This window comes from Papaver somniferum, unplaced genomic scaffold (genome assembly GCF_003573695.1).
Source record: "Papaver somniferum cultivar HN1 unplaced genomic scaffold, ASM357369v1 unplaced-scaffold_117, whole genome shotgun sequence".
Classification (NCBI taxonomy): domain Eukaryota; kingdom Viridiplantae; phylum Streptophyta; class Magnoliopsida; order Ranunculales; family Papaveraceae; genus Papaver; species Papaver somniferum.
Genome location: NW_020620714.1, coordinates 7976250 through 7998572, shown reverse-complemented (window position 1 = coordinate 7998572; position 22323 = coordinate 7976250). Strand labels below are relative to the sequence as shown.

Below are 22323 nucleotides of genomic sequence, written 5' to 3'. Positions count from 1 at the left end.
GGGTTTCTTGTGCACTTTTTAAGCTGTTGAAGTTAGAATTTGTAAGTTGAAACATATATTGTCGTCCCTTTCGCCGGTGACTTGATTATGACTTATGAAAGCACAGATTGTGAGAAGAGGTTGGTACAATATTATTTCTCACGTAATAGCGCTTTCGGCTCTTCCTATCAAATTAACATACTGTCATCATTCTAGGAAGGCCTAAGTCTTGGCAGTGAGATAAAGAACAGAGAATGAATATCACTAGGCTGCTAGAAGCGATGTATACCTGCTGATCTAAGCTGTGAATCCAACCCAAACCCTTATGATAAACCTTTTTGAGTTTACCCAATGAGCCTGTTGGGTCTGAGGAAGTGACAATATTCAAACTTCAGAATAGTGTGATCTCCAAGGCCTTTAGTAGATTCACATTACAACTCTAAATTTCTCTGCACGTCTGACACTTTGGACGCCCCATGAATTCAGTCTACAACCATCTTTTAGCCCCCATTTGGGTAACAAGCTAATGTTGCTTAGCTCGGAAAAACAATATGCTTTTAATACGCCAGCAAGGATCGTTTCTTGTTCCCGTGACCCTGATGTAGTCGTTTCACTCGTGTTTCTTCCTCTGGTGCACCGTTTTATCTGTTGGATTACATGCATACATTGCAGTTTTATTTTACTTCGTAGTTTTCGTATGCATTTTGTGATGCAGTACTGTAATCTTTTTGTGCATCTTGTTCTTACATTTTGTCATGCACAAGTCGCAAAAATCTGGTGGCATTCTGCAATGTCTCTGTCGCAGGAGAGTCTTAGGTCCGTGTTTAACCTAAGCCGATCCTCTGGCATGACAACTTTCTGAATGTTATTCAGTTGTCCTGTTCCAAAAGCAATGCTATAGATCCAAAATTTAGGAATTGGGATCTTGATTCTGAGTTGGCTTTGCAGAAGTTTAGAGTCTAATTCAGAAACAGGTCGAGTAAGACGTCCCAAGCTAGGAGTCTAGTTTAGCCTAAGGTCCATCAAGAAGTTCTAAGTTGACATCCAGATGTACCTGAGGTCTCCTGAAAATCCATGAAAGAATGTCACATGAAGTTTTCATCAATAATGGTTGAACTGTGGGTAACGCGGAGTCTCTGAAAGTTGGTTTAGTTGTTGGTCATGATGGATGATAGTCTTGTTGTGTTATGTATTTGTAGCGTGTGTAAATTTCCTAATTTTTTCCTCATTTGGCTAATACATTTTGGCCTTTGTCATTTTAAAACTCCACTTAAGTTCATTTCACTGTTTTTAGCAAAAGTCTTGTTTCTGTTTTCAGGAATGCTGTTTTGTTATATTGTAAAGTTGCAGACTTGCAGTATCATTTCAATGATTCAGATAGAAATGATGGTATGATCATATATAATCAAATATTTGAATTTCAACAACAATCTTTTTTTTCTTTTTTTTTTGTAAATTAATTTAGTAATTCAGAGTCTAATAATCTTAGCAGCTTTAACAACAGGATTTTGACGAGCAATATTTTCTCTACCAGCAGCTTTATAATCAAAACTACAATCATGTCGATCGGAATATCTATGTTCCGAACAGAACATATCACCCCAACGACATCTAAACCCACAGTTGTTGATGCAAAGTGATAGGGATTCAGAAACCTTCATTTCTGTTTCTTCTTTATCTCTCTGAGCCATGAATTTGGACCCCAAAATGAAACGCGTAGAGGAAAGTTGGAAGACTGTTCGTCAAAATTGGTGCCTGCTAACACATGTTGTCGGCTAAATTACTGTGTGTTTCAATCTCTGTCAGACTCTCTCACAAGTTTTATTCAATATGGAAAAGATAGTTCCCACTAGAATCGGATTGAATGCAAACATTTTGATACTGATTCCGGACTGCTCATTCACCTCCACATAATACTGCCATTATCTCTGCAAAATAATTTGCTGCCACACCCAGATCACCTGCAACAGATATGATATGTTCATGGTCTTGAATTCTACCAAGCACATTTGATGAATACTACTGTCTTTTTCTTCAAATACAAGCGCAAACTCAAATAAACCAGGATATCAAAATATTCAATTACGAACTAATAAACAGTCACCAAATTGAGCAAAGAGAGACCACCAACCCCTAATCAATATTAACGATTGGTGCATCTTTAAGTTCCACTAGTTGGTAAATATGCGTGATAAAAGTAAATTTGTATACTTAGTACTTACAGTAATGACCATACTGTAATTGAGAATATCAATATACTGTTGATGTGAGACTCATACTCCGCGTCGTGAAAAGCCAATTGCTTGCTCTTTGACCCTGCTGTTGGATGGCTAATTGATCCTGTACAAATTATAGTAACTTTCCGCAACCATGAAAAGACAGCTGATTTACATGTCATGTTCTATGAGCAGCCTATGAATTACGCAGACTGCAGGCAATCCCGTAATCAACATGAATCGAGCATTGCCATCAGGGATAAACAGCTGAAGCCCTTTTTTAACAACCAAAATAAGCAATCACCAACCAGCTTTTGCCTCTTTAGTCCTGATACATACATGGCACTACACTTCTGTCTATAGCAAACAAAAAGGTTTATCGGAGACAGGGCACAAACTTATATAATTACGGCCTTCAAGTCTAACTTTGATGAAATTAGTTTGCAGAAAAAGGAAATGCAGGGGAAATCTTTTAAGCCCACCTCAAGGAAAGTAATATTTTTCCCCTGCAAAATGAAAAATCCTAATCCTTGTGAGGTGTAAGATTAACGTATCTTTTTAAAGTAATCAACATATATACTAGTATAGCTCTGCTCTAGAGTTCAGCAAGCTTTGGTGATTCCCTAAAAAAAAACTACTCACACCGTCCCACTATTAATTGACCTAGTAGTACAATTTAGAAATGGTTTATCTCTCAAAGTACACCACGGATATTCGTAAATTTTATATCATTGAAAAGCATTTTAAAACACCTACGTAACGAATATAAACATGAGTATCAAATAATATAAAATGAACTATTAATGGGACAAAATCTAAAAATGACTAGGTCAACTAATAGTGGGACGGATGTAGTAATAGTAAGACAATAGGAAACATTTGTATCATTATTCCAGTCTACCTAGAAATAGGAAATGAAGATATCAAAGAAGAAAATCAATTCTACATAAGCATGGGAACAAGCTTTCCAACTCTATGCCAATTGTAATAGTGAGTTAAATGTTTTGCAGGGAAAACAACTTCAGCTCATTGCTACTGCAATAGGGTTTTTGGTTAATAAGATAGTAGTATGGACGATAATGCTTCTACCAAGAATCAGATCTAGACATTCATAATATTCTGTAAGAGCAGTTTTGTGCTCATTATTTAGAATTGAAGTGACATTCCTAACGATTACCTTAATTGAGAGTATTACTTTTTCACATTCTGAAAGTTTGCAAGCTTGAAAACTGAAAACTACTTGCATTTTGCAAGTTCTATTATTAGCGTCAGATATACTAAAGAAAGCTTCGTTTTTCATACCTTTACAATCCACAGTGCTGCTTTCAGTAATGGTGCGCTCTGACGCCTCAGTTCCCTCTTAAATGCTGCTGCTTCTACTGTTGCCCTTTGTTCCACCCATGTAAGAAAGTGGTCTATATAGAGAGACAAAAACATGTTAAAAATTAAGATTTGCAATCAACTTTTGTATTTTCTGGGTTGTCGAGAAATCCTAAAAAAATGAACCTGCCATGAATAGGTCGAGAAAGTTGGAATAACAATCCCATCTTCCAAATGGAAATGGGAAATGCTAACCCAAAAATTCATATTTGCAAGTGGGTCCAGAAAAACAGGTTAAAAATTGACTTATCTACTCAGCTTACACAATGCTAAACACAAAGAACCTCAAAAGAAGCCACCATTTTGCCAAATTAAACGTGATTATATATTGATTTTAGGGTGGCTGCAATTCATTTAGACACTGATCATGCAGATGCTAGTAGCATGTCCTAACATCTCTTCATGTGAATTTTACCTCTTAGAGCGTAATGCATTGTTCTTAACAAGGCATTCGAGCATTCTTGTAATGCGTCTTTGTCTAAATTCTGATCATACTTTTATAGATGCTATATTATGAACTCATCCATTAACAGATATAACGACCGATATTTTCGTGAAACTTCCACAATCATGGTGCTCTTGTTATTGAAATAGGAAATATTGGAAGTAATTTAATAACTCACCCTGATACATGCGATTTTGGCCAAGGGCTAAACTGCACCAAGTTATCCTTACCAAGCGATCTTTTGTCCCTCCATCTGAAAGAAGTCACATTCTGTAATAGCTACAACTCTAGTCACAGCAATAGCTTGGAACGACACCTGGGAGCTTTCTAAACAAATATCAACGTTATACACATGAATGGAGTTCAACTGAAAAAGGAGCATATGACCCAGGAAGAACAGAATTCTGTAACGCTACTCTAATGACAGAGAAATGGTCAGGAAGAATGCGTATAAGCTGGATAAAAGGCTAAACTCGAAAAAAAATTAGATCAATACTAATTACATTTAGTAGCACAAAAGGTAAATAAATTTTTCTGATCTTAGAATCTTGAGAGTAAGTATAAAGACACATATTCTCCACATATGTAGACACACGATGAAGATTTAGATTTCTGCTGTTACCTCAATAGTTACAAGGTATGTCAAGAACAACTACAGATTTTTAAGCTCATCTGCCGAAAGGGTGTCTACTAACAAATAAACAACAGAATCACTTGGTGCAAATTTTCGTTTAAGCATCTTGCGAAGAAAATGTATTTCCTTGGCAGTCTCCTTTGCTACAAGAAAACCATTGATGATGGTATCGTACGCTCTAGCATCTCGTAAACAACCCTTCTCTTCCATTTCGATGATTAATGAGTTAGCTTCTAATAACATACTGTTAAGTAAGAAGCCTTTGATCATTGTGGTATACGTTACTACATCAGGCACTAATCCATTTCTTGGAATTTTATCAAACAACTTTCTAGCATCTTCCAGCTTGCCATCCTGAAACAAACCATGAATAAGAATGTTGTACATGCTAATGTTAATTGAGATACCAGTATTTTCCATGGATTCAAACAATTCTATTGCATCCGCTATTTTTCCATTCTTGCAGTACCCATTCAACATGGTAGCATATGTAACTTCATCTGGAGATAGACCAAAAGATTGCATCACATTGAAAAACTTCTGAGCAGTCTTAATTCCTCCATCCTGGTATAGTCCTCTTAATAGTAAACTGTAGGTAACTGTTGTGGGTTTCGATCCATTTTGTTTCATTTTCTTAAATATCTGCATACCTCCATCCAACTTACGATTCTTGCAGTACGCATCAATAAATATATTCCAACTAAAATCATCCGGTTCAAGGCCCTTATCCACCATCGAGCCAAACAGTTTCACCGCATCGTGCAAACGACCTACTAAACACAGACCATCCATCATTGAATTATATGTAATCCTATTCGGTTGTATGTTTATCTTGTCCATTAGTTTAAACAACCCCCAAATCTATTAATATACTAAAGGTTACTGTATCGGGTAAAATTCCTGGATTCATCATTTCATCAAAACATCTTCTTGCTTCTTCCTGTTGACCATGTAGGCAATGACCGTGAATCAAAGAAGTATACGCCGTTACATCTGCGGAGATTCCTCTACTAACCATCTCGTCAAAGAAGCTCTTTGCCTCCTTTAACCGGCCTGAATTGCCAAACCCGTTAATCAAAATATTGTAAGCAACTACATTGGGCACAACATTCGAATCATGAAGCATTTCAGAGAAAAGAACCAAAGCTTGATCAAGCAAACCGCCTTAGAAAGAGTATCTATAATGGTATTATATGAAACGACATTGGGTCTGCAATTCCATTTCAGCATGTTGTTTTTTAACTGCAGAGCACCACCCACTTGACCAGTGGTACACAGCCCATGTATAAGAGTAGTACATGTAAAAGCATTAGGTTGAATACCCGTCTTTGTCATTTTAGCAAACACTTGAAAGGCATAACTATATTTTCTTGAAGACACAACCCCTTAATGAGTGTAGTGAAAGTGATAACACTCTCTTTAAGATCTCTCCAAACAAACAAAACCCATAATTCACTTGGCCTAGTTTACCACAGCAATTAACCAAAATGTTGAACGTAAAGATATTGGGTTGTACCCCAACCAAATTCATCTTCTTGTACAGCGTAATGACATCCGAATAACATTTGATTTTGGATAATGAACTCAATACATGACAGAATGTAACATTAGATGGTAATGGCCTTTCCGAAATCAACATATCAAAGTATCTCAAACCATCATCAAGCTTCTGAATCCTTCCAGATACACTACTCCTTCACAAAACTCTCCAGCTGTGAAATCTTTGAATAATTTCTCACAAACATTACTCTATTTTGATGCAGTAGAAATGAATGATGATAATTAGAGACTAATTGACAAATTTCATAGATTCATCTGTTGATTTAGCTGATATAGAAGGTGGTTCTGCAAATCTAGAGGAAAAATGTCCAAAGAAAGGAATGATCTGGAGAAGGAGATTTTACTGATTTTTTAATAGATAAACCTTCTTTGAGCACTTCAAATAAGGCTGATATGCTTTCTTCATTTGAAGAGGATCCGGAGATCTGCATGTTTGTGCTCTCTACCGACAGGAAATATCTGACGACGGAAAGGGGTTGTTCCATTACAGTGATGCGCTCAGGTATGTTAAGACCTCTCTATTTTCGCAGTTACAATCTACTGTAGATGTTAAATTGCTAAATCTATTCCATGGATTCTTTTCATATTCTGCTGCTCAACTTCGAAAAGTATCCTCGTAGTATTCAAAGCCTTATTACTTGCATATTACTGCGTATGAAAACTTATCTTCATGTCATTCTCAATACTGACTGCAGACTTGTATATCTGACAGAGTTGGTTGACACCAAAACAAATTAGTGGTAGACTTTTCCGTAGTGGTCAGAAAAAAAATTTGCTACCTTCCCCAGATTTCATATATGTAATTGTCTTGTGGAACGGTTGGGGCAAAAGATTTTCTTGCTCGTGGATGCATGTGCACAGGGCAGGAAGGCCATTCAGCAAAGTTCATAGTTGTGCTGAAGACCAAAATACAAAATTGAAATTAGAATCTTCAAGAATCTCCATTGTCTGATGCCAACAATCCTTGTCTGTTCCAATAATTTCAATGCAACATGTAATGTCCTCCTTGCTTGGCAAAGTTTTTGTGACCATAAGTTGTGTCAAAGTTTCTTTACTCGATTTGGAAATCCTACATTGTTCGGGCCATGCAGGTGCTTGTGTAGGGGAGTTATCGATCATCAACGTTGGTGCCGGTGAAGGAGAACCTGTAATCCTGACACACTTGTCCCAGACCTTTTCTCCCCATGGATGTAGCAGTTTAGAAATAGTAGGATAATTTGGATCATCAATAAGGTCGATTATCTTATCCCAGCAGTACTTGGTGGTTTGTATAATTTCTCGGCAATATACAACATCCTTTTTGCTTGGCAAAGCCATGAACGAGAGAAGGGTTGCCACAAACGTTTCACAAGGTTCTGTATACTTGCATTGTTCTGGCAATGTAGGTCGCACGTGAAGGAGAATTTGCGAGGCTTACACACTTGTCCCAAGCGTTTTCTGCCCATGGATGAAGATTAGGAATTTTTTGATCTTCAAGAAAGTCCATTATCTTATCCCAACAATACTTGGTAGTTTGTACCAGTTCTCGGCAGTATGCATAGTCTCCTTCGTTTGGCATAGCCTTCCTCCATATAAGGTTTTGCACAAACGCTCCACACGGTCTTGAAATGCTAAGAACTTAGGGATTCTTGTTCTTCCAATTTATACAAAAACTGTTTCTTCTTCCTTTTCCACCTTAATTGCTAAGAACGTTTTTGACGTGCAATGTCTCATATTTAGCTCGTTTACCTTAACTTAATTAATTACCGACGTTTCATTATCTAAAGCATAACCAAAACATTGAATTCTTTTAAAAAACTTCAGACATTGAATTAATAGTATTGATCACCAACTTGGATTAACAAACACATCTTCCAAATGGACATGGGTAGTGCTAACCACAAAATTCATACTTGCAACTAGGCCTAGAAAAACAGAGTGAAAATTGACTTGTCTAGTCAGTTTACACTATGTTCAACATAATATTTTGAATTTAGGGTGGCTGCAATTCATCTATCCAGTGATACTGGATATGTAATGAGCAAATCGTAATATCTCTAAATGCAATTTTACCTCTTAAAGCGTAATGCATTGTTCCTGACAAGGCATTTCAGCTTTCCTGTTATGCGCCTTCATTTATATTCTTTTTATATATCTTGTAAGGACGATGTATTTTCTGAACATATCCCATTGATACTTAGACCGATTTGTTCAAGAAACTTCCACAATCATAATGCTCCAGGTATTAATCTAGTCGTGTTGCTCATCTGGATCTAGTCGTACAGACCCAAGTTTCTCCTGCGACGGATGCATCGAAGCATGCCACTAAATCTTTGCGCTTTGTGCATGACTGAGATGCAACAGATAAAACTGTACACCATCAACCTGAGTAAAATGACTAAAATTAAGGACATCGCAGACTCATGAGATAACACGTATCACTTCAGCTGAAATATCTAAAACCATGATGACCTTACAAAAAAACAAGATGTATATATACGAACAAGCCTATTTGTGTACCTTATTGATCGAACTTTTCTTGTCGCCTCAATGCCATCCGGAAAAATTGCTGCAGCAGCTAGAGACCATTTCAGAAAAAATTACAAATAGTTAACTGAAAAGGGCAGCAAATGACCACATAGGAAACCAATATATTCACATCCAAATATGTTAATAATTGATTAAGATGACCCATGCTGCCTCAACAATTACGAGTTTTCGAATAAAAAGACCTAGAATTTTTTTAGCTCATCTGCCGAGAGAGTTTTTGTCAACAAAGAAACAACAGAATCACTTGGTACGAATTCTCTTTCACGCATCTTAGTAAGAAATTGCAATGCCTTGTCAGTCTCCTTTGTTGTAAGAAAACCCTTAATGATGGTATTATATGTTATAACATTTGGTGAACAACCCTTTTCTTCCATTTCCGTGATTAATTTGTTAGCTTCCAATAACATCTTGCTTCGAAAGAGGCCATCCATCATCGTGGTATAAGTTACTACATTAGGCACCAATCCTTTTCTTGGAATTTCATCAAACAATTTTCTTGCATCTTCCAAATTGCCTGCCCGACAAAAACCATGAATAAGAATGGTATATATGCGAGTATTAGCTGAGATACTTGTCCCCTCCATGGATTTGAACATTTTTACCGCTTCGTCAATTTTTCCATTCTTGCAGAGTCCATCCAACACTGTACCAAATGTAACTTCATCTGGAAATGGACCAAAGGTTTGCATCTCATTGAACAAATTATTTGCCTTCTTAACTCTTCCATCTCGGAATAGACCCCTTAAAAGAATATTATGTGTAACTACTGTCGGTTCTAATCCATTTTCTATCATCTTCTTGAATAACTGCACAGCTTCATCCAACTTGCAACCCTTGCAATACCCATCAATTAACACATTGTAATTGACCTCATTTGGCTCAATGCCCCTAACTACCATAGAGTCAAACAGCTTCACCGCATCTTTCAACCGGCCTACCAAACACAGACCATCCATCATTGAATTATAAGTAATCCGATTCGGCTGTATGTTTATCTTGTCCATTAGTTTAAATAACCCCCAAGCATCTTCCGTCATCCCATCTTTACAATGCGAATCTATTAAGATGCTAAAAGTAATCGTATTGGGTGAAATCCCTCGATCCATCATTTCATTAAAATATCTTCTTGCTTCTTTCCATTGACCATGTAGGGAATGACCGTGAATCAAAGAAGTATACGTCCTTACATCTGCGGAGATTCCTCTACTAACCATCTCGTCGAAGAGTCTCTTTGCTTCCTTTAGCCGGCCCGAATTGCCAAACCCGTTAATCAGAATATTGTAAGCAACCACATCGGGTACAACATTGGAATCCTGAAGCATTTCAGTGAAGAGAACCATAGCTTGATCAAGTAAACCTCCTTTACAAAGAGTATCTGTAATGGCATTATATGAAAAAACATCGGGTCTGCAATTCCATTTAAGCATGTTATTTTTTAACTTGAGAGCAGGACCCACTTGACCAGTTTTACACAGCCCATGTATAAGAGTATTACATGTAAAAGCATTAGGTTGAATACCCGTCTTAGTCATTTTGTCGAACACTTGGATTGCAAAATCAATCTTTTGTTGAAGACATAACCCCCTAATCAGTGTATTGAAAGTGATTGTATCAGGATGGTAACCTCTTTTAATGATCTCTCCAAGCAAACAGAACCCGTGATCAACTTTCGCTAATGTACAACAGCAATTTATCAAAATGTTGAGCGTGTACATATTAGGTTGTACCCCAACCAAACTCATCTTCTTGTACAACAAAATGACATCTGAATAACATTTGATTTTAGATAACGAACCCAACACATGATTAAATGTATCATTAGATGGTAATGGCCTTTCTGAAACCAACTGATCAAAGTATCTCAACCCATCATCGAGTTCCTTAATCCTTCCTGATTTACACTCATCCCTCACAAAACGCTCAAGTTTTGATATGTGAGATCCTGAACCATAAAAATTCCTCACAAATATTTCATAATTATGTTGCTGAAATGACTTATTAAAACGATAACAATTTTGGATTGCAACTCTTGTATGAAGCTGCAGTACTCTTTGACTCGATCTCATTTTTATGATTTTGTTTGAGAGAGAGAAACTGTAAACTTCGAGAAAACCGAGGGTCTTTTAAAGCTGGCAAACAAGCCAAAATCCGCGGGTTAACCCTTCCCGGCCCGTTAACCCGCGGGTACAACCCGTAAATCCGTGAAGACTATTCTCTTTCTCTATCTCCCTGCACTATCTCATATTTTTGTCAAAGTTTGGAGCAACCATGGGAGGAGGAAACGGCCAGAAGGCCAAGATGGCTAGGGAGAAGAACGCTGAGAAGGCTAAAGCTGCCGGAAAGGGTAACTTACTTCCTGATTTTCTCCTCTCATATGAAATCAAAAGAAATGGTACAGATAACAAGAAGAGAGAATGTTACAGATATACGCATCTTAATTATCTTTTCGATAGACTTTGATTAGTATTTTCCCGATTGCCACAATCAAGTATATAAATACTGGGTTGTACACCAACCAAATTCATCTTCTTGTACAACTTAATCACATCTGAATAACGATTGATTTTCGACAGTGAACTCAATATATGACAGAATTTATCATTAGATGGTAATGGCCTCTCAAAAATCAATTGATCAAAATATCTCAAACCATCGTCAAGCTTCTTAATCCTTTCTGACTTACACTCATCGTCAAGCCCATTTTCCACTCATTTCTCAACTTGCCAGAGCCAGACGAACTTCAGATCATATCCCTATCTTGTTAGACATTTCTTGTTGGAAAAAATTGGGTTTCACAAAGGATGAATGAATCAGAGAAGAAAGTGTTGCACTCCAAAACTTTCAAGGCTTGTATAAATTTCTTTTAGACAAATATTTCTACCCTCCCAATAACAATTGGCGATTACAACAGGTATGTGAAATATTGCCTTCAGGATACAATGAAAGCCCTGCAACGAAAACTGAATTCAAGGTTTGTACCCCTTGATTCAATCAAGAACACACAAAGAGATTTCTGATGATGCTTTTTGAAACAGAGAAAACAGATTGATTTTTCTTATATGTTAAACGAAACTGGGAGAAGCTATTTATAAAGGGTTTTGCACCTGTTGGGAATAGGTTTTTATTCGCCAACAGGTTTCTATTCACGAAACGTCAGGTTCCTTCATCAACAGACATCAATGGTGTCTTTTGGATTCGAAATTTTCGAACAGGCTTTTATCGGCCAAATAAAACCGTCGATGCCCCCCAGGACCCCCCTTTGGTTAGCGGCGTTGAAAATATTCCAACATTTCTGACCCTAGTTGGGGACCAAGTCCTTTTAGGTTTGAGGCAATGTGGTTCCTAGAGATTGATTTTCTAACTCTTTTGAAAGATTGGTGGTTGAATTTTGCTTTTACAGGTTCCCCAAGTTCAGTTCTGTGGATGAAACTAAAGGCCCTCAAAAAAAAGTTACGTACATGGAACAAGGAAGTGTTCAAACATACAACTACAATATTGAATGGAATTTTATCTGAAATCCAGGTTCTAGATAATATGGCGGAGAACAATTTACTTTCTGAGGAAGACAAATATAACATTCTTTCATTAAAGTCTGAATTCGAAAAAACAACTCAAATGGAGGAGTTGTCTTGGAAGATTAAGTCGAAGACCAAGTGGCTACAAGAAGGTGACAGAAACACTGCGTTTTTTATGAGTAAAGCGTCGGCAAGAAGAAGAAGTAACAGGATCAAACAACTGTACATTAATGGGGGGTTGGTAGATAACAGAGTTATACTACAACAACACATTGTGGATTTCTACAGCAACTTATTCACAGAAGAGGAGATCATTAGGCCGGAACTGGAAGGTTTGGACTTTGATAAGATAAATGTGCAAGAGAGTGCAATCCTAGAATCAAGTTTCACCGAAACTGAAGTGTGGCAAGTTATTCAGGATCTCGGTTGTGACAAGACACCTGGTCCGGACGGCTTCCCCATACTTTTCTTCAAGAACTATTGGAGCTTCCTAAAATCTGATATAATGGGCACGGTCCATGAATTCTGTTCTACAGGGCAAATCGACGTCAAACACAATTCAACATTCATCACATTGGTTCCAAAAAAAGATTATGTGGAAACAATAAAGGACTGCAGACCAATCTGCCTCCTAACAAGTGTTTATAAGATCATTGCAAAGGTGTTGGCAACTAGACTCAAATTAGTTATGGACAAGCTGATTTCCCCGGTCCAGTGTGCATATATTGAGGGAAGGCAAATCATAGATGGAACCTTAATCGCTAATGAACTAGTCGACTCAAGACTGAGATCTGGCAAGGCAGGAATCATCTGCAAAATTGATTTAGAAAAGGCTTTCGACAGGATTAATTGGAAGTACTTGGAGTTTATCCTAGGCCAAATGGGGTTCGTTAGAAAGTTCTGCAAATGGCTGAGATTTTGTTACTCAACTTCCACGTTTTCAGTATTGATTAATGGTTGTTCCTTTGGTTATTTTTCTAGCACTCGTGGGGTTAGGCAGGGATGTCCAGTTTCGCCACTTCTTTTCAATATAGCCATGGAGGGTTTCTCAAGATACATGGATAGAGCCTCAAATCTTAACTTGTTTAGTGGTTTTTCCGTCTCTCCAACCAGTATCAAGGTTAATCACTTGCACTACGCTGATGACACTATCTTTTTTATTGATGATCGTAAGGAAGAACTTCATAACCTATTTTCAGCTCTTAAGTGCTTCGAATACATTGCTGGATTAAAGGTCAACAACATGAAGACTAAACTTATAGCAATAGGGGAGGTCCCAGATATATCAGTTTGGGCAACAAAATTGGGATGTACCACTGACACTCTGCCTTGGGCATGCCACTGGGAGCAAATCCCATTACTTGGGCATGCCACTGGGAGAAAATCCCACCTCTAAGGCAATTTGGAATCCAATTATAGAAAAGTTTGATCAGAGGGTTTCTTCTTGGAGGAAAATTTCTCTATCAAGGGGAGGTAAACTCAATCTTCTAAATTGCATCATAAGCTCGCTACCGGTTTATTACTTCTCGTTATTTAAATCTCCATCTTAAATAACAAAAATTCTGGAAAAAAAGATGAGAAACTTTCTCTGGGAGTATAATGGTACTTCTAAAATATCTCACCTTGTTAAGTGGGATTTAGTTTGTGCTAGCAAGGAAAAAGGGGGCTTGGGAGTTTGCAATCTGAAGCAGATGAATCAATGCCTGTTGGCGAAATGGTGCTGGAGATTTAGCCAGGAAAAAAATAGGCTGCGGTACAAAATCATATTAGATAAACATGGGGATAACTTCTCTTTCTAGGTTCCCAACAAAGTACAAACTTCTCATGGAGTTTCATGTTGGAAGACAATAGCTGACACGGCACAGCTGGTGAGTAAGTACTCGTCTTTGAATATTCACTCGGGTACTTCAATTTCTTTTTGGAATGATGTCTGGAAAGGAGAAGCTTCCTTGGCCTTCATTTTCCAGCCACTGTACAAGTTGGCCTCTACGAAGAACTCAAAGCTTGCTAATATGGTCACTGCAGATGGGAACTGGAAATTTTATTTCAAAAGAATTCTTAATGACAGGGAAGCTATTATGTTTGTTGAATTGTTGTGCGTTATTGGAGACATTCCTCCAGCTCTAAACAACATTCCTGACACTAGACGTTGGTCCTTGAACACGGAAGGGGTTTTCACAGTAAAATCTCTATACTCCAAACTTACGGGAGACTCAGGTATTGATAATTTTCCAGCCAAGTTCATTTGAAAAAAGCCGGTTCCACCTAAGATCAATTTTCTTCTTTGGTGTCTTATTCATGACAAGTTGAAAACTATAGGTATGCTGCAGATATAAGGGGTAGACATTTATAATTCTTGTTTCTCTGTGGGGATGACATTGAATCTCCGGATCATATTTTCCTTCACTGTAAAATTGCTAACATTGTTTGGTCGATGGTACTACCATCTGATTGTTGGTCTTGGGAAATTCCAAAGAATTTCAGAATGCTTGCACAAGGATGGCAACATGTCAACTTTACCCCAGTGGGAAAGTTTGTGTGGGATTTAATCCCTGCGGCAGTTGTGTATACCTTATGGACGGAGCGCGCATTTTTGAGCAGAATTGTACTTTCAAAATGGTTGAGGAGTTGGGAATGAAAGCTAGAGCTTTGATCTTGCCTTGGGCAGCTGCGTCAGGAAAAACAATTCATTTAAACTTCACTAGTACTGTCCAGAATAATTGGCTGGCAATCTTTGTCTAATTTTGCCTCCTTTTTTTGGTTTTTCTTTTCACCTCTGGTGGAAACCTTTGTATATTCTTCTCTTCTTAATAAATCTTCTCTTCTAATCAAAAAAAAAAAGGTAGGCGACAACTAGCGGATGCGATAGAAGAAGCAGGGAAAACTTTCTTTTCGCGAGAAATTCAATATCCTGCAATACCTGCAAAATGCACCTTACCAGCATTCACAAGTATCTTTGACGGTCTCACCTGAGCAGTGCAGCACATCAAATCGTATAACATATCCTTATTACAATGGGAACATAATGATGCAGTATTATGTAAGTATTTCCTAACAAGCTTAACAGGAGAGGCTTTGAAATGGTTCGAAGGAGTGGCTGAAGGAAGCATTACATCATTTAGGAAGTTAAAAAGTATTTTCCTAGGGGCATACATAAGCAACAACATGTTGATACCAGGAATCGAATCGATCTTTAGCCTAAAGAGAAGGACAAATGAAAGCCTGCGGAGCCTGACAACACGATGGAGGACAATGAGCAGTGAACTAGCGGTACGAGTAGATGAAAGAAATCTGATATTTTTCTTCGTCAATGTACTCTTTGCAACAGACCTATTGTACATACAAATTTTCAGGTTAAAAGACTCTCTGCACATGAAGGAATTGTGAGAGTAACAGGATCGTACTTACTTGAGGAAAAGAAAAAGGAAATGGAATCATTCCTAGTAACAGCTAACAATGCAAAAGAGGGAAAATCAAGACTTCTTCGGCGAACAACTAACACGGTAGCAAGTACCTCCAGAGCAAATCAAGAAAAACCAGCAAGAAAAGACCATCAAAAGCAAGTGGCAATGAATAGTAGAGACCAATAAATGTTTGATAGAGAATACAGAGAAAGACAGTACGGAGGAAACAACCATATTGGAAGATTATACAACCAAAGAGGAGGATACAACAACTAGGCGAGAAGATATTATAACAACCAGAGACTTGGCACTAATGCACGAGTTTTCGAAGATATAAAGCTACCACAATTAAACACAACAATCGAAAAGGTGTGGGAAGTTGTTGTACTAATGGAGGAAGTACTAATACCAGTCAACATGGGGATGAAACCTATACCTGGAAGACGAAGCCATGAATTATGTTCATATCACAGATTTAATGGGCATACAACTGGAGACTGTAGGAATGTTCAACGGATAATGTTAAGGATGATCGAGCAAGGAAAGTTGGAACATTTTTTCCCAATACCTATAACGTTACCACCACCACCACCAAATGACGCTCCTCAAGCAAATCGAGCATCTGAAAATAAGCCAGAGAGAACGTATCTAATCGAGATAGGCAGAGATGCGCGACAATTAAACTGTAACTCAATAATATATTCGCAAAAAAGTATTGAGAATTTTCACGACAACGTGTTAAGAAGGGTACATGCGCGAGACTATGAAGGGGAGGAATTCAAAGTGTAGCAAAGATTTCGCCCTCAGAAGAATGGCAGAAACAAGCTATTTCATTTAGTGCAGAAGACTTACCACAGTGTGGGAACTCGGACCTTATGGTGATTAGCTTGAAAATTGAACCACAATCAAAGTGGAGAAAAAAGGAGAGAAATAGACAACTTGGGAAATATATAGGATCCTAGTGGACCCAGGAAGCTCAGTAGACATCATGTTTTCAGAACAATAGACAGACGTGATTCAGATCTTATTCCATCAACCTGCAACATATACGGATTTAATGTGGATGCAAACAAGCCTAAAGGAGAAGCACTACAAAAACATGAGTCTATTGCTACACTATTTAGCCGCGCATTCACAAATAATGCGACAGTAGGTGAGTTTTAGCCTCACTATGTAGTCGGTGTGGCATTAAAGAAAGTCTATTACTACAAGCACGAGTGGTCGAGGCAAAAGACTACTTTTTTGCCTCACCTAACTATTAGCCGTGGTAATAACTTAGATTTTTGCCACATTAGTGTAGCAATATTTATCAATAATATAATTAATAATATTTCGACTCACTGTTGCTACACGTCGGTGGCCATAGCTTCGTATATAAAAAATATAATTGTTTTATTAATAAGTTATCAAAAAAAAAAGATTTTTATTTCATGTAGGCCTGTCAATATATGTCCGATATCCGGAATCCGTTTCCGATTATTCGAGATCCTATAGGATTTTATCCGTTTTATCGGATATCGGATAAAAAAAAATATCGGATATTTCTTCCTTAACCTATCTATATCGGATTAGGCTATATCCGTTTGGTTAACATCCGATATCCGATAGAATTAGGGGTATAATTGTAATTTCATCTATTAATCGATTATCACTGCCTGGATTGAGTGGATTCAGTCGAGAACCGAGTCATTTTTTTCGTTTTCTTTTTTTCCTTCTCTTCTCTTCTCAGTTCTCAATCGATCACTCTCTGTCTCTCCCGATCAATCACTCACTCAGTTGCTTTGCTTATCAATCAGACAATCACTCACCCGCTCAATCGGGTACTTCTATTTCCATATTCGATTTTTGTGTTCGATTTTCATAAAATTAGGGATTTGTGGTTTCTGTCTTGCAAAAAAATTTAGGGTATGATGAAATTAGAGAAAGATTAGAGATGGTTTTATTCTTAAATAAGAATATGAGGCCTAACAATCTGAGATTATGAAAGTTTATGAAAGTTTTATGGAAATAGGGAAACTGATGAATATCTTTTGATGTGAGTTTTCTTCTAATTTTTGGTTTTTGAATTTTAGATGTTGGATGGATATAGGGTTTTTAGTAGTTTAGATCGATTATTGTATGATTTTCCCTTTTTTTTTTTTGATTTGAGAAAAGTGAATTAGGGGTTCAGCAAATGCATCATAGAGATTTTTAGAATAATTAGGGGAATGTGATTATGTGACCACTGTTCTTGAAAATGATTTGGTAATGTTGTATCATACACATGATAGTATTGGATGAACTAGGGACTGGGGAACAAAGACTAAGCTTTCAGTGTCTTTTCTTTAAGCTGGTATTATTAGTGCTCTGTAGCATTGATGCTTGAGAGTTTCATGTGTCTTAGTTTCCCTCTTTGTATGATTCCTGCTCAAATTAAATTAGTGAAACCGGATACAGAAATCTAGCTTAGTAGCTTTTACTTCTAGTTAGCTATAGTGAAAATATCTTTTGTAACTTACTGTTTTATTTCTTGTGTCTTCCACTGCCTTCTAGCTTATGATACAATATCCTTCTCACCCTATGGGCATCTACATTTCAATACAGGAAATTGCAAAAATGTTTAAAAAACCAGCCAAGGGAAAGACAGTTGCAACCTCAAAGTCAACCCCTTTGCCCCAAACTACATCAAATGCTATCATTTCTAGGGATGGTTCACAATCACAAAGTGTTCAAGCTTCAGCAATTGGCTCAACAGAACCAGAAGAAAACCCAACTGATGATAACATCAACATGCCAAGCTCTCATACAGGTGGCTCAGGTGATGAAGATAGAGAAGCTGGTGAGGATCCACTGATAACTGCTCTGAAGAAAAAGCTTAGATCAACAAGGTCACCAGTGTGGGATGAATTTGAAAGGGACTGTAAAGTAAGATACAACAGTAAAAAGAATGCGAGGGAAGCTGTTGTACTAGGTACATGCCATCTTATGAGTTCTGTTTCCAAGTTTTATGTATGACAGTATGAGAATAATTTCACCTTTACAGATTTTTTTGTTATTAACGGATATTATCGGATAAATATCGGTTATCCGATAGCTTAACCTATCGGATATCGATATCTGATTTTGATATCCTATAGGATATTCTCGGATATCGAATATCCGATAGTTCTTAACCTGTCGGATATCGGATATCCAGATATCCGACGGATATTCTTCCATTGACAGCCCTAATTTGATGTGACATCACGTGTGAGTTATCAAAGAAAAGAAAAAACAAAGAATGGTTTTCATTTCACGTGACATCACGTGCATAACAAAAGCATCCACAAATATCAGTTTCACTTTTACATATTCGAGAACTAAAAACAAAAAACAAGAAAGAAACGGAGCTTCTTCTTAGTCTCCGCCTGAACAGGTAAACTGATTACAAAGGGATTCCTTCTTAATCAAAAAATTGAGGTATGGGTTCTTAATTTTATTACAGTTTCATCATGTTCTAAACTTGTATTTTATATAAATTCTTATATACCGGTTTGTTTTTAGTTAGGTCAGACTGCAAAACCCTAGTTTGTTTATTAGTATTTGGTTTTAGTATTTCTGAAATAATCAATTGGTAAAAATCATAAGATCTTCTTTGTAGATAGTAATGACATCTCTGAGCCTTATCAATTGTAATTACGTCTGTGTAGATTGTGTTATTAGTTGATTACCAGCACCCTGTTCTACTCCGGGATAATCCCAAGTAGTTACGATAATAGCTGGACATGTTGATTACCGGTGGATTATCCAATTGAACGGATAAGTAATGTTAATTAGTGAGTAGAATATTATTCATGTGATATTTTAACTGTCAACAATGATTTTCGGCACCTGACAGTTAACTTTACAAGTAGGTTTCACTTAACGTTCCAAGCTGGAGAGCTCTATAGCTTTCATCACTAACCCAAGAGTTCTTTAGCTTTTATACTAAATTTATTTAACCAAGCTGATGCATAGTGAAGGGAATTAAAAGAAAAACTTACAAGTTTCAGTGGATTTCCCAGCAAATAGAAGAAAATATCCCGGCAAAACCAATTCTAAAAATTCTAATTGCAACTAGATTTTGCTTTTGTAAATGTACCACTTTCACATTCAGACACTTGACATCATTAATGTGGCGTGTGCAACATACTTTTTTAGCCATATTAGTCCAGGTATATGATTAATATGGATGCAAATATACAACATACTAGTTCATAGGCATGTGAGTAAACTGCTGCACATCTAGGTGCTTATTCTGGCAGATGATGCCATGTTGGATCCTTTGTTAAATGTATTTGGCATTTAAGTGAACATGTATATCTAGCTTTCATCACTTAATTTTTCTTACCAGCAGCTGGAGACTTAAATAGCTTTCATACTACAGAAGCTTCCAAGAGTTTAGCAGTCTTGTGCACATGTATATACTCCAGGTCTTTCAAATTTACCTCAGACTTCTTCAAGGCCTTGAAGTATTCTTACAACTGTGCAACTATGTTAGACTTGGATACGTTCAGATTTGTAACAAGTATCTCTCCATGTTAAATGCCGTCTTCATTAATAGGAATGTGGAATTGTAACTGAAATGTAAATAGCTTTCTTCTTTCCTAACTTCTTGACATCAATCTTGAGTTTCTCTCAATGTTAACTGAAATACAGCAGGAACCCATCTTATGATTGAATAAGTCCCATCTTATGTCAAAGTAATTTCATAATCTGATAAGATAGTTGAATTTTTAAGAATTTTTGATGAGTTTAAGGTCTTAATCAAACTGGTAAACTAATTTTGGGATTTCCTAAATTTTGGCAGGAGCTAGTTGTTTTATCATTGTTAAGCTTTGTTGAGCTTAGATGGATAAAAGTTGGATGCAGAAGGGTAGATGCCACCCTGACTATTTTCGTGGATGCGAGGAATTCATAAATTTTGCTTGGTCTCATCGTACTCCTGATTTAGGTGAAAGTATTTTTTGCCCCTGTTTGAGATACAATAATGTGAACTGCTTGGGTAGAGATGTGGTGCGAGAGCACATTCGAGAGAATGGAATAATACATAGTTACACTTGTTGGACAAAACATGGAGAACCTGAAGAGCTAGTTAATAATATTGGGGAAGAAGTCACAAATGTTATAGGTGAGGGTGATATGCATGGGATGTTACAAGCTGCGTTCCCTGAATCAAGGTTTTTCGCCGGGGATGGTGAATTTCCAGATCAAGCCAATACAAATGGATCAAGTCAGCATGATCGTGTTCCAGATGAGCCGCATGTGGAGGCCCAGAAATTTTACAAGTTGCTGAAAGATGCAGAAAGACCGTTGTTCCCTGGATGTACAACAAGTTCGAAATTAAGTCACAATGGACATACCACTTCTCAACATGACAACACAGGTAACATTTTGTGTCATGGACGTTGAATCTCCTTACAATGTTTTAATTGGCAAACCATGGCTGCAGGGTATAACGGGCATGGCCTCGACATTCCACCAGTGCATAAAGTTCCCAATGCCAGTGGGAATTGGGATAATCAGAGGAGATACTTCAGAAGATGAAGCTAGAGATTGCAATAAAATCGATGTTGATCAATGTGAAAGACGCACATGGAAGCAAAAAAATGCAAAAGAAAGGGAGAAAGAAGAAAAAAGGAAAGAAAGATTAATTTCCAGCACCATAAGCAAGGGTGAAGATAATGATCGTTCAAACACCACTCCTACACTCCCACCAAACCCGATCACAAAATTCTGGAAGGATACAAAAGAAGGAACACATATCGAAGGCTCGTCAATATCAGGAGAAAACTACTTCACAAAATGGGAAGTAGAATCATGGGACAGAAGAAGTATTATCTCGAAGGCAAACAAGACATACCTAAAAAAAGGATGATAAAGTATTATGCGTTGCTCCACCACACCAGAAGGGAACGAAAAATATTAAAGAGAAAATGTGGCAGGGACCTTACGTTGTGAAGAAAAATATGGAAGAATATAGAATGCGAATTATATGGAGTAGAAGGGCGAAAACTTAACCAATCAGAGAGGCAAATTTACCAAAAGATACGTTCTACTTAGATAAAGAAAGGGAAATACAAGCGAATGGATTAACTAAAGAATAAGAAATCTCCATCATGTAATGATCCAGTTTATGAATGTTCAATGCGAAATTTCTTCTTCAAATAATCAAATCACAAAAATAGCATCAAGTGCAAGTACAAAAGCAAAACCTCAATGGGAGGGAATAAAAAATCAAATATCTAAAACCTTTAATTAGGGATGCTAGGCTTCCAATGATGGCGTGCAACCTAATTCGTATAGCACACAAGAGGCAAACACGTAAGACCTAAAATGCGTCACATTAAGGAAAAACCTAGAAAAGCATGAGCCAGGGGAAACCAACCTTGGCACATGGAATTAGGGGCGAAATAAAAGCCTATCCGGAGGAGGCTCCTGAGCAAACAACTCAGGGGAATAAATTCGCTGTTCAAGGGGTGTAGAAATTGACCGGCGCGCTGAGATACACGGTTGAGCTAAGGGTGTCGAAGAGTCTGGAGTGCCTTTCGTCATACTTAGCAAGTCCTGGCTACGGGACACCCGATCCTCAAGAAACCCCAATTAGGTTGTGATTTCGTAACCACAAAACCGGATGAGATTGAAGATAAGGGTACACTTCCTT

General features: G+C 37.4%; 2 protein-coding genes across 2 annotated transcripts; one reads left to right on the top strand and one right to left on the bottom strand.

The window, feature by feature from the left end:
• Positions 1-4600: 4600 nt before the first annotated feature.
• On the bottom strand, positions 4601-10816 carry LOC113329781 (pentatricopeptide repeat-containing protein At1g12775, mitochondrial-like). The gene is made up of 6 exons (XM_026576612.1): positions 8931-10816; positions 8714-8771; positions 7127-7517; positions 6579-6732; positions 5670-5818; positions 4601-5515 (listed from the first exon to the last, which is right to left on the bottom strand). Exons 1-6 carry the CDS (start codon positions 10807-10809, stop codon positions 4673-4675), a joined length of 3474 nt encoding a protein of 1157 aa, XP_026432397.1. The 5' UTR covers positions 10810-10816; the 3' UTR covers positions 4601-4672.
• An 8197-nt stretch (positions 10817-19013) lies between these two features.
• On the top strand, positions 19014-21824 carry LOC113329910. Its single transcript, XM_026576749.1, has 3 exons — positions 19014-19100; positions 20470-21045; positions 21112-21824. Exons 2-3 carry the CDS (start codon positions 20511-20513, stop codon positions 21204-21206), a joined length of 630 nt encoding a protein of 209 aa, XP_026432534.1. The 5' UTR covers positions 19014-19100; positions 20470-20510; the 3' UTR covers positions 21207-21824.
• Positions 21825-22323: the final 499 nt, after the last annotated feature.